A 10,630-nucleotide genomic window follows, 5' to 3' on the forward strand; every position below is an offset into this window, starting at 1 on the left:
CTCTTTGGAAAATGTGCGTTTCTCTCGGTAAACGCTATGCAAGTTTTATTTGTTATTTTGTTACATTCTCCATGAATAAATAATAAATTTTGCATGTAATAAAAATAATGACCAATTTTGACTCGANTTAAAATTTAGATTAAGGAGATTATCATGTATATCACACATTGAAATTATATGGCGGAATTAGAGGTCTTACATACTTCTTTTAAAAACAGACAAAAATTATTGAATATATTAATACAAAAGCCCAATTATATATATTTTTTTAATTAATTAATACTGGCAAAATGCAAAGAATGTGGCAATTACGACATGGAATAGTATGTACTGAAGCATTTTGGTATTTTATATTGAATGATAATTTCATTCAAAAGGCTGTAGCAAGAGGAGTAATCTGCCCCTGCAGCTATAGATCACATTTTGTGCAAGTTATTATTATTGATGCTATATTACATTAAAATTTAGTTGGTTTACAGGCATATACTTCGGTCTATTATGGTGGAAACAAATAAAGTCCACTACTAATAACTTGTGCAAAAATGTGGGGGCACATTATCCCAGTTTACCCAATTTTTGATCTTTAAAAACCCAAAAAAAATATCAATTTACATATAAGAAAGTTTTAGACAGCATTCTAAATTAAATTTCCCATATATTGGAAATAAACATTTCAGAACTTATTTGAATAACAATAATATTTGGCTTTTTTTGCAAATGTAAAGCTATGAACAAAATGATTATCTATTGAGGAAGTTTTTTCACATTTTTGTATGAACACCAGACAAATAACACAATGTTGTGTGTTAACAGCACTTTTTTTTACCCTGCTTGTTACTCTTTCTCAAATTGACAGTATCATTTGATGTGACATTTTGGCGCTCTTTCATTTCTTGTTTGGATCTCAAAACTAACCTGGTTACACTTAAAAACATCTCTTCAACGTTTATATTGTCCTTTGCTGATGTTTCAAACAATTGAATGCCCATTGTGTCTGCAAATCTCTTTGCATCTTCTGTTAATACCACTTTACGGTCAGGACAATCATTTTTGTTTCCCACTATAGACAAAAAGATATTAAATCAAAATTTATATTTTCTAAAAGCAGTTATTATTAGAATATTAAACTTGCCTAATACTCTATTAACTACATCACAATTCTGCTCTATCTCATGTAACCATCTCTTTACATTAGCAAAAGTTTCCCCATTGGTAACATCATAAACTACAATAACCCCATGTGTTCCTCTGTAATACCTTTACAAACCATAAAGTATGTTAATATATTGTTATATATTTATTTAAGCGGTGACTTTCTTACGTGCTAGTAATAGTTCTAAATCGTTCTTGTCCTGCAGTATCCCAAATTTGTAGTTTCACTCGCTGTCCATCAATATTAACAGTCTTTATTTTAAAATCTACCCCTATCGTGGTGATGTAGCTCCCAGTAAACGTGTTATCGGAGAATCTTAAAAGCAAAGAGCTTTTTCCGACCCCTACAATCAAAAATTGCGATAAACGTTAGGTTTAGGCAGGAAGTGCGTTAATTCCAGCCTTAACCCCACCCCACTTACCACTGTCACCTATTATAAGCAATTTAAAGAGATGATCATAATCCTTTGCCATTTTGCACAAACGTGACACTCTGTTCACAAATAAGTCGTGTTAAGTCATGGATCAGGGTTTAATTGTGGAAATCACATCAAATCGACTATTCAAAACGGATCAAAATAAAGGTTGTGTTTCAACGTCTTATAAACTTATCATTGTAGTAATGACGTAATTAACATTCTTTCCTTTGGTATTTTTTAATACAAAAATCACTATAGAAAGTAACTAGTAAATGGATGTAATATGGAAAAACATCTTTTTTGGCATTTGAAGCTTAATATTTATAAAAAACTAACTTGCAAGTAAATGCAAAATAACAGAAACGAATATTAATTCTCAGTTTAGTAAATTAAAAAAAAATTGATTTATTTGTAATTCTGTTTTCATTTTCGATATGTTGACATCACTGACTAGTTGTCACCCTTTGTATATCTATTATCTATGGTTGACACCGTTGACACTGACAGTTAATTAACCTTAAAAAAAGTTGTACATAACCTTTGTTTTTTTTGAAAACTTATTTATTAAGAAGTCCTATATTTAAAAATGCTACTGTATATTAAATTAGCTAGGTCTTTAATAATACCTTTAAATGTTAGCAAACGTATGTTCTGCGCTGTTAAAAACATAACACCCATTTCTTTAGCATATAATAAAATAGATGGAGATCCATCTTTGGCTCCTGTTATAATTGCTCACGGTTTATTCGGTAATAAAACGAATTGGGCTACAATAGCCAAAAATTTGAATGAGAATACGAAAAGAACAACGATCGCGGTTGACCTTAGAAATCATGGTGACAGTGAACATTCATCAGAACACACTTATCCCCATATGGCAGAAGATCTACGTTTTACATTGACGCAATTAAATCTAAATAAATATTCTCTTCTGGGCCATTCTATGGGGGGCAGGACTGTGATGTTACTTGCATTGATGTATGTAAGTGGTAAGATTACATTTCAGTTTTTGTGCAATTAAGGTAGTTATTAGGAAAGTGTGTTTCTTTATAAGCCTTCATTGGAATTTTAGCCAGAACTGATAGAAAAATTGGTTGTGGCTGATATTTCACCGGTTACAGTCAGCCCACAATTAAGATCAATCGATAAGATATTTAAAGCAATGGAAAAGGTAGAATTTCCTAAAAAGGTAACAAGGGCCGCTTGTAGACGAATGGTTATAGAGCAGTTGGGAAGATATATAGACAGTGAAGACCTTAAGGCTTTTCTAGCTACAAATATAACTCCAATGGCAGATGGGTAAAGTTTTTAATCCATTTGATGAAAGATAAAAAAAGCAAATCCTAGTTTTGTAGCTATAGTTGGGCAATTAATGTTGCAGCATTGAAAGAGAATTATGAGGAAATTGCTGGGTTTCCAAAGATAGATAACCAATTTCACGGTCCCACATTGTTCATAGCAGGAGATCTTTCTGATTTTATTCCGTATGTAAAATTAACATTCGTGGGCACCTTAAAAGTATTGTTTTAATGACTTTTAGTCTTGATGAACATGATGGTATTTACAAAATATTCCCGAATGCTTCCATTACCTACATTAACGATGCAGGACATTGGCTACATGCCGATAATCCTAAGGAGTTTGTACGTGTTACTACCGAATTTTTGAATAGTTAATCAAGAATAATTTTTAGAAAACAATATTCTTAGATTATTTATTAGTAGCTAATTTAATTAATACTCATTATTATATACGTTTTTATCAACATTTTGAGTAATACTTGTAAATAGCGTCTTTAGCTTCAGATAATTAGAAGTGTAACTTGTGATATTATATTGAATAAAATTGAATAATTTAAATATAATAAGTGTTATTTATAATTAAAAATGCAATTTATCGCTTTTTAAAAGTTTTGAAACTTTTATCCCCTTCTCATCTTTTCCCAGTTTCATTTGTTCCTAAAGGTTTTAAATTGGTAAGAGTTATGTTGGTATTGAAAACGTTCATTTTTCGTTTTCTTCTTTTTCTTATGTGAATATGGACGGCGGCAAGTTGTTTATGTCAAATTTAGGAACTGGAATACTTAATTAAACAAAAATGCAGCGGAAAGGCTATTGTCTGTTGTTTTTAGTTCTCAGCAATTATTCGTTAGTGCAAAAGCAACGTAAAAACAATGGAGTGTGTGCGAACCAAGACTCGTATTTTAAATATTGTGGACGTTTTTAGTTTTGGGGTTACAAAGGAGCTATTATTAAAACAGGTTTTCGTATAAACAGTATGGCAACGTTTTCCTTAATCTATTGAATTTTGGAGGAGCGAAATCATGTCAAAAGTCGAACAGGATTTAAACAGTTCAGGAGGGCTCATGGAAGTAAGGCATTGCTTCTTTGTTTTGGTGTTTCTAAGGCACCTTTCATTGGCAAAATGGCGACATATCCTGGCATTTACTTACTATTTACAGTAAAAAATTTGCATACTCTTTTTTGGAATTTATTCAGACCACTTGAGTTAATAAAGGAATACAGCTTGAAAAGGATAAATGGCTAGCAGATGCTCAATAATAAAAATACTTATGCAAAAAACAGCAAATGCCTAATCATAACTGCCTTTTTTATTGATAAGATGTAGTTTATATCTGTTCACTGTGTTTGTATGTGTTATCTTACATCAGCACATAAACGTAATCTAGCAAAATGACAAGTGTACAGCTTAATTATATAGCTTTCATTACTGTTGGCTAATGTGAGATTATATTTTAAAAAGAGTTCAGAATGTATGTGTGTTAAATGCTGAATGTTTTTTTAAGCAAATCCAAGCCCTCATTGCCCCTCCAAAGAGTGACGAAAACAAAGACAAGAAACCAGAACATCCTTATTTTAAGCGACCTGGAAAGGGACACAATCATGATTTTTGTGATGCATGTCGTGAAGGGGGCGATTTGATCTGTTGTGACAAATGCCCTTCAAGTTTTCATTTACTGTGTCAGTAAGTGACTGATTATTTGTGGTATCGAAGCATGTAATTGCCTTTTTTCTTTATTAATATTAGTGATCCTCCATTAGAGGAGAAAGATATTCCTACAGGAGAATGGCTGTGTAACAGTTGTCGGCATAAGGCTGCAAACGGTCCTAAACAGGTGCCTCTTCCTGGGACTCCCCAGACACGTAAAAAAAGAGCTGCAAGTACACCAGCAACGTCTAGCTTTAAACCCCAACAACAACAACAACAGCAACAACAACAACCACCCCCTGGTAAAAAATCAAAAAGCAATCCCATGCTGGTTCTTGTGGAAGCTGCCAGCGCTTTAAACCCTAGGGAATTCGAATTACCACGGAGTATGAGTGTCCCGTGTTTATTTCCTGGAACAGATCGTAGTGAGTTGGTCTAATTGGTGGTAAAATGGTACAATAACTTAAGTCATTTCTCTTTAAGTTGAACAACCATATCAACGTAACGCAAATCGCCGTTTTACAAAGACTTTCCACAAGCAGTATGAAGTTGCTGCTGGTGGTATTGTACCGTTGCCTGCGAAAAAGTGTTTTGAATGTAGGAAATCGTGCCGTGTGGCCCCCTTGATAGCTTGCGATTATTGCCCTTTATATTATCACTTGGACTGTTTGGATCCGCCCCTTTCTTCGCCACCTTCTGGGCTGTGGATGTGTCCCAATCATGTAGAACATTCATTAGTAAGAGCAAACATTAAATTAATGATGTATTTGTCGTTTAAAATAGAAATAGAAGTTTTTAGGAATTTATTTTCCTAAAGTATTGCTTTATAGGATGCAAAGATTCTCACTTCCGTTTCGGCAACTGAGAGGATAAAATTATGGGAGCAATTTAACGGTTACGTGGATCAGGACCTGATCAAACTGGAATTTTTTCGAAAAATACAACGAAAAAATCCCCCTTTTAGGTACAAAGTAAAATTAACTCCTAGAAAATGCATAGTCGTGCCACCCATGGTGAAATATCACTATCAGAAACCCGTGGACCTTCTCCCCAGTCTTCGGGACGTTTTACGAGTTCAGCATTATGAAAACAGGCATTCAAACAGCGTCCCCAAGGAATCGTTGCAAGACATAGAAGAAATAGAAGAAAAAGTGGACGTAAGCTGTATAAATAACGGGAGTTTAGGGGATACACCAATATCTGTAGAAGATTATGAACGAACAGATGTTGAGTTGAGTGGTGATAGAGACGCAGTTACTAAAGTCGAGGAAGGTAGTGATAATAGCAGTGTGGAAAGTCGTGATAAAACTTTAAACGAAATAGATAATGATAGGTGGTGTGTGAAAGATGAGAATGAGGTGAAGGAAGAGGTGAAGAGTGAAAAGGTCAATGGCATTTTCGAAATGGATTCTGAAGCAGAAGCAATATTTGAAAATGCACTTTTAACGAAAGGTAAGCATGGGGAACTGGAAAGCAAACTGTACAAATCAGACAAAGTAGTTGTCGTTTTCAATGAAAACAAAGTACAAAGTAGTAGTCGAAACGACACAAACATGGATAATAGCATTAGGTTACGAAATATGGAACAGTTATCGGAAGTAGTGGACAAGGAATTGAAACATACGCTTGAAGATGACGATTGTAGAAATAGAGGAGGCAAGGACGATGTGATTTTATTTAATGGCTATCATAAAACTGATAACGATAGAGACGAGAACTCAGGAGGAAGTTTAACTAATGGCGTTTTCTGTAATGATATTATTAAAAAGGAAGGGGGATTGGAAAGCACTATAGACTTTAATACCGATGGTAAGGCACTACAAATTACCCTCAAAAATTGTCTTTTGTTTTCTTTTTTGGCTTGCTATTTATTTTCATTTAAAAAGTATTTGAAATTTCTAAATATTGTGTTTTTATATTTATAAACCTAGAGGCACTGTAGGCTAAACGAAAAGTAGTAGGAGAATTAGAATACTAGAACACAAAATAAAGTTTGTTAAAAAACAGGAATCGCTTTTTCATATCTCCTGATGATTAATTATTTAATCTGTATGCAAGGCTGACTATTTATATGTAGGGTGATTCAAAATAAGAAAATTTTGTACCCCTAAACTAAACACATTTAAACAAATAAGTCTTCATTAAAACGCGGAAGCAAAAGTCTTAGTAGTACATGCAAACAAATGAAAATACTTAATGTCAAAAATAAGTGTAATTTCATCTACTTTTAGTGTAAATAATTTGGAAGAAATAATAAGAAGAGCAATTTCAAATACGTAATTGCTAAAATACGTTCGTTTCAAAACAAAATTATCTATTCTACTCTGGTACGTCTAATAATTTATTATAAGTTTATTTTAAATATACTGCTGCTTATAGGTTATCGGCCTTATCTTTTTAATCATTTTTAAGTGTAAGCCAAAATGAAACAAAGACAATTACTTTAATATTAAATCTTATGCAAGATTTTCTCATTAAGAATAGTTATTCGAATGAAAAAAACAAAAATTATTTAAATGTTGCTTTGTCTGCAATTTTGGGGATAAAGGGACACACAAGTCTATAAATGTGCTTACACATTACTTGAATGTCCCTTAATTCTCTAAAAGCTTAAGCTTTGTTTTTCGTTAAACAATCCGTTTTCAGTTGAACAAAACTTGAGACAACTTGACGAGCGTCTTTTGAAGCTTCTCGCATATCAGCGTATTCAACAGGTGTTATCTCAGTCTGACCATCAGTCATCCGGTGCCCCGTTTACGTCATTTTTCCAATCGACGAAGCTCTCGAACACGATGCCGCTTCCTAGTGAACTTCTCACCCCCGCGGACATAGAACGTATTACAAGGATATTTTCGAGTCCAAAAAAGGCATCGCCCCCGAAGTCCAACCTTCGGGTGCGTGCGATGCTCTGTCCTGTAGTTTCGAAACATTTTTATAACGTGAGGACGAACGACGTCGACCCTACGGAAGTGCGTCACGACGCAAGTTTTATGGGGTACAGACCAACGGTGAGTACGCGATTCCCGGAAGCCGCCCCTATGCGATACAGGACTCTGAACATCGGCAAGGGGACCGGGAACGACGTCTCGTTGGATTATTATGGTCATTGCAATTACATTTCGCCCAAACACGCTGTTATTTATTACGATGAGGTGAGCAACCTTGGACGACTTATACTCACTTGGAAATAACTAAATAATTAATTATCTTGTCTTTTTTATTTTAGTTTAATAAGCAATACGAGTTGTTGAATTATTCGGGTTTCGGCACGTACGTGAATAACATTTTGTATTCGAACGATGAAACGAACAAAAATGTGAAAAGGGAAGATGTCAAGTCAGTTCCGGTGGAGGAGAAGATCAAAGAGATTGTGGATAAGAAGCGTAAGATTTGCAGACCGCGGAAGTGTTTCGACGCTAAGATGACAGCCCTGGATATAAATCCGATGGAATGTTCGTGCGTTTCGGACACTTTTAAAGAACTAAAAGCGGGCTGGGAGGGGGCGGCGATATTACAACACGGTTCTCTTTTACGTTTCGGATGTCTTTCGTCGTGCCACCCATGGTGAAATATCACTATCAGAAACCCGTGGACCTTCTCCCCAGTCTTCGGGACGTTTTACGAGTTCAGCATTACGAAAACAGGCATTCAAACAGCGTCCCCAAGGAATCGTTGCAAGACATAGAAGAAATAGAAGAAAAAGTGGACGTAAGCTGTATAAATAACGGGAGTTTAGGGGATACACCAATATCTGTAGAAGATTATGAACGAACAGATGTTGAGTTGAGTGGTGATAGAGACGCAGTTACTAAAGTCGAGGAAGGTAGTGATAATAGCAGTGTGGAAAGTCGTGATAAAACTTTAAACGAAATAGATAATGATAGGTGGTGTGTGAAAGATGAGAATGAGGTGAAGGAAGAGGTGAAGAGTGAAAAGGTCAATGGCATTTTCGAAATGGATTCTGAAGCAGAAGCAATATTTGAAAATGCACTTTTAACGAAAGGTAAGCATGGGGAACTGGAAAGCAAACTGTACAAATCAGACAAAGTAGTTGTCGTTTTCAATGAAAACAAAGTACAAAGTAGTAGTCGAAACGACACAAACATGGATAATAGCATTAGGTTACGAAATATGGAACAGTTATCGGAAGTAGTGGACAAGGAATTGAAACATACGCTTGAAGATGACGATTGTAGAAATAGAGGAGGCAAGGACGATGTGATTTTATTTAATGGCTATCATAAAACTGATAACGATAGAGACGAGAACTCAGGAGGAAGTTTAACTAATGGCGTTTTCTGTAATGATATTATTAAAAAGGAAGGGGGGTTGGAAAGCACTATAGACTTTAATACCGATGGTAAGGCACTACAAATTACCCTCAAAAATTGTCTTTTGTTTTCTTTTTTGGCTTGCTATTTATTTTCATTTAAAAAGTATTTGAAATTTCTAAATATTGTGTTTTTATATTTATAAACCTAGAGGCACTGTAGGCTAAACGAAAAGTAGTAGGAGAATTAGAATACTAGAACACAAAATAAAGTTTGTTAAAAAACAGGAATCGCTTTTTCATATCTCCTGATGATTAATTATTTAATCTGTATGCAAGGCTGACTATTTATATGTAGGGTGATTCAAAATAAGAAAATTTTGTACCCCTAAACTAAACACATTTAAACAAATAAGTCTTCATTAAAACGCGGAAGCAAAAGTCTTAGTAGTACATGCAAACAAATGAAAATACTTAATGTCAAAAATAAGTGTAATTTCATCTACTTTTAGTGTAAATAATTTGGAAGAAATAATAAGAAGAGCAATTTCAAATACGTAATTGCTAAAATACGTTCGTTTCAAAACAAAATTATCTATTCTACTCTGGTACGTCTAATAATTTATTATAAGTTTATTTTAAATATACTGCTGCTTATAGGTTATCGGCCTTATCTTTTTAATCATTTTTAAGTGTAAGCCAAAATGAAACAAAGACAATTACTTTAATATTAAATCTTATGCAAGATTTTCTCATTAAGAATAGTTATTCGAATGAAAAAAACAAAAATTATTTAAATGTTGCTTTGTCTGCAATTTTGGGGATAAAGGGACACACAAGTCTATAAATGTGCTTACACATTACTTGAATGTCCCTTAATTCTCTAAAAGCTTAAGCTTTGTTTTTCGTTAAACAATCCGTTTTCAGTTGAACAAAACTTGAGACAACTTGACGAGCGTCTTTTGAAGCTTCTCGCATATCAGCGTATTCAACAGGTGTTATCTCAGTCTGACCATCAGTCATCCGGTGCCCCGTTTACGTCATTTTTCCAATCGACGAAGCTCTCGAACACGATGCCGCTTCCTAGTGAACTTCTCACCCCCGCGGACATAGAACGTATTACAAGGATATTTTCGAGTCCAAAAAAGGCATCGCCCCCGAAGTCCAACCTTCGGGTGCGTGCGATGCTCTGTCCTGTAGTTTCGAAACATTTTTATAACGTGAGGACGAACGACGTCGACCCTACGGAAGTGCGTCACGACGCAAGTTTTATGGGGTACAGACCAACGGTGAGTACGCGATTCCCGGAAGCCGCCCCTATGCGATACAGGACTCTGAACATCGGCAAGGGGACCGGGAACGACGTCTCGTTGGATTATTATGGTCATTGCAATTACATTTCGCCCAAACACGCTGTTATTTATTACGATGAGGTGAGCAACCTTGGACGACTTATACTCACTTGGAAATAACTAAATAATTAATTATCTTGTCTTTTTTATTTTAGTTTAATAAGCAATACGAGTTGTTGAATTATTCGGGTTTCGGCACGTACGTGAATAACATTTTGTATTCGAACGATGAAACGAACAAAAATGTGAAAAGGGAAGATGTCAAGTCAGTTCCGGTGGAGGAGAAGATCAAAGAGATTGTAGATAAGAAGCGCAAGATTTGCAGACCGCGGAAGTGTTTCGACGCTAAGATGACAGCGCTGGATATAAATCCGATGGAATGTTCGTGCGTTTCGGACACTTTTAAAGAACTAAAAGCGGGCTGGGAGGGGGCGGCGATATTACAACACGGTTCTCTTTTACGTTTCGGATGTCTTTCATTCGTATTC

The 10,630-nt window shown here is 35.0% G+C and overlaps 3 protein-coding genes across 5 annotated transcripts in view; 2 read left to right on the forward strand and 1 right to left on the reverse strand.

Moving 5' to 3' along the window:
* Positions 1 to 254: 254 nt before the first annotated feature.
* Positions 255 to 1,785, reverse strand: LOC108744570 (ras-related protein Rab-35). Its single transcript, XM_018480424.2, has 4 exons — positions 1,575 to 1,785; positions 1,322 to 1,496; positions 1,133 to 1,257; positions 255 to 1,060 (listed from the first exon to the last, which is right to left on the reverse strand). The coding sequence occupies exons 1-4, from the start codon at positions 1,624 to 1,626 to the stop codon at positions 807 to 809; spliced, it is 606 nt and encodes a 201-aa protein (XP_018335926.1). The 5' UTR covers positions 1,627 to 1,785; the 3' UTR covers positions 255 to 806.
* Positions 1,786 to 2,054: 269 nt separating this feature from the next.
* Positions 2,055 to 3,392, forward strand: LOC112905624 (protein ABHD11-like). Of its 3 annotated transcripts, none has more exons than XM_025978413.1 (4): positions 2,055 to 2,553; positions 2,644 to 2,870; positions 2,933 to 3,055; positions 3,112 to 3,392. In XM_025978413.1, the coding sequence occupies exons 1-4, from the start codon at positions 2,158 to 2,160 to the stop codon at positions 3,245 to 3,247; spliced, it is 882 nt and encodes a 293-aa protein (XP_025834198.1). In that variant the 5' UTR covers positions 2,055 to 2,157; the 3' UTR covers positions 3,248 to 3,392. The 3 variants fall into 3 exon arrangements, with proteins under 3 accessions (XP_025834198.1, XP_025834197.1, XP_025834199.1); XM_025978412.1 differs by having other exon boundaries at positions 2,061 to 2,553; positions 2,927 to 3,055; XM_025978414.1 differs by lacking the exon at positions 2,055 to 2,553 and having other exon boundaries at positions 2,778 to 2,870; positions 2,953 to 3,055.
* A 206-nt stretch (positions 3,393 to 3,598) lies between these two features.
* Positions 3,599 to 10,630, forward strand: part of LOC108744125 — a 7,379-nt gene continuing 347 nt past the window's right edge. Inside the window, 10 exon segments of the mRNA XM_025978450.1 lie at positions 3,599 to 3,942; positions 4,378 to 4,556; positions 4,620 to 4,945; positions 5,004 to 5,257; positions 5,351 to 6,329; positions 7,167 to 7,672; positions 7,747 to 8,073; positions 8,076 to 8,880; positions 9,718 to 10,223; positions 10,298 to 10,624. Of these exon segments, the coding sequence (XP_025834235.1) occupies positions 3,895 to 3,942; positions 4,378 to 4,556; positions 4,620 to 4,945; positions 5,004 to 5,257; positions 5,351 to 6,329; positions 7,167 to 7,672; positions 7,747 to 8,073; positions 8,076 to 8,880; positions 9,718 to 10,223; positions 10,298 to 10,624 (4,257 nt within the window). The 5' untranslated portion in view covers positions 3,599 to 3,894.

Source organism: Agrilus planipennis, unplaced genomic scaffold, assembly GCF_000699045.2.
Source record: "Agrilus planipennis isolate EAB-ADULT unplaced genomic scaffold, Apla_2.0 scaffold6, whole genome shotgun sequence".
Taxonomy (NCBI): Eukaryota; Metazoa; Arthropoda; class Insecta; order Coleoptera; family Buprestidae; genus Agrilus; species Agrilus planipennis.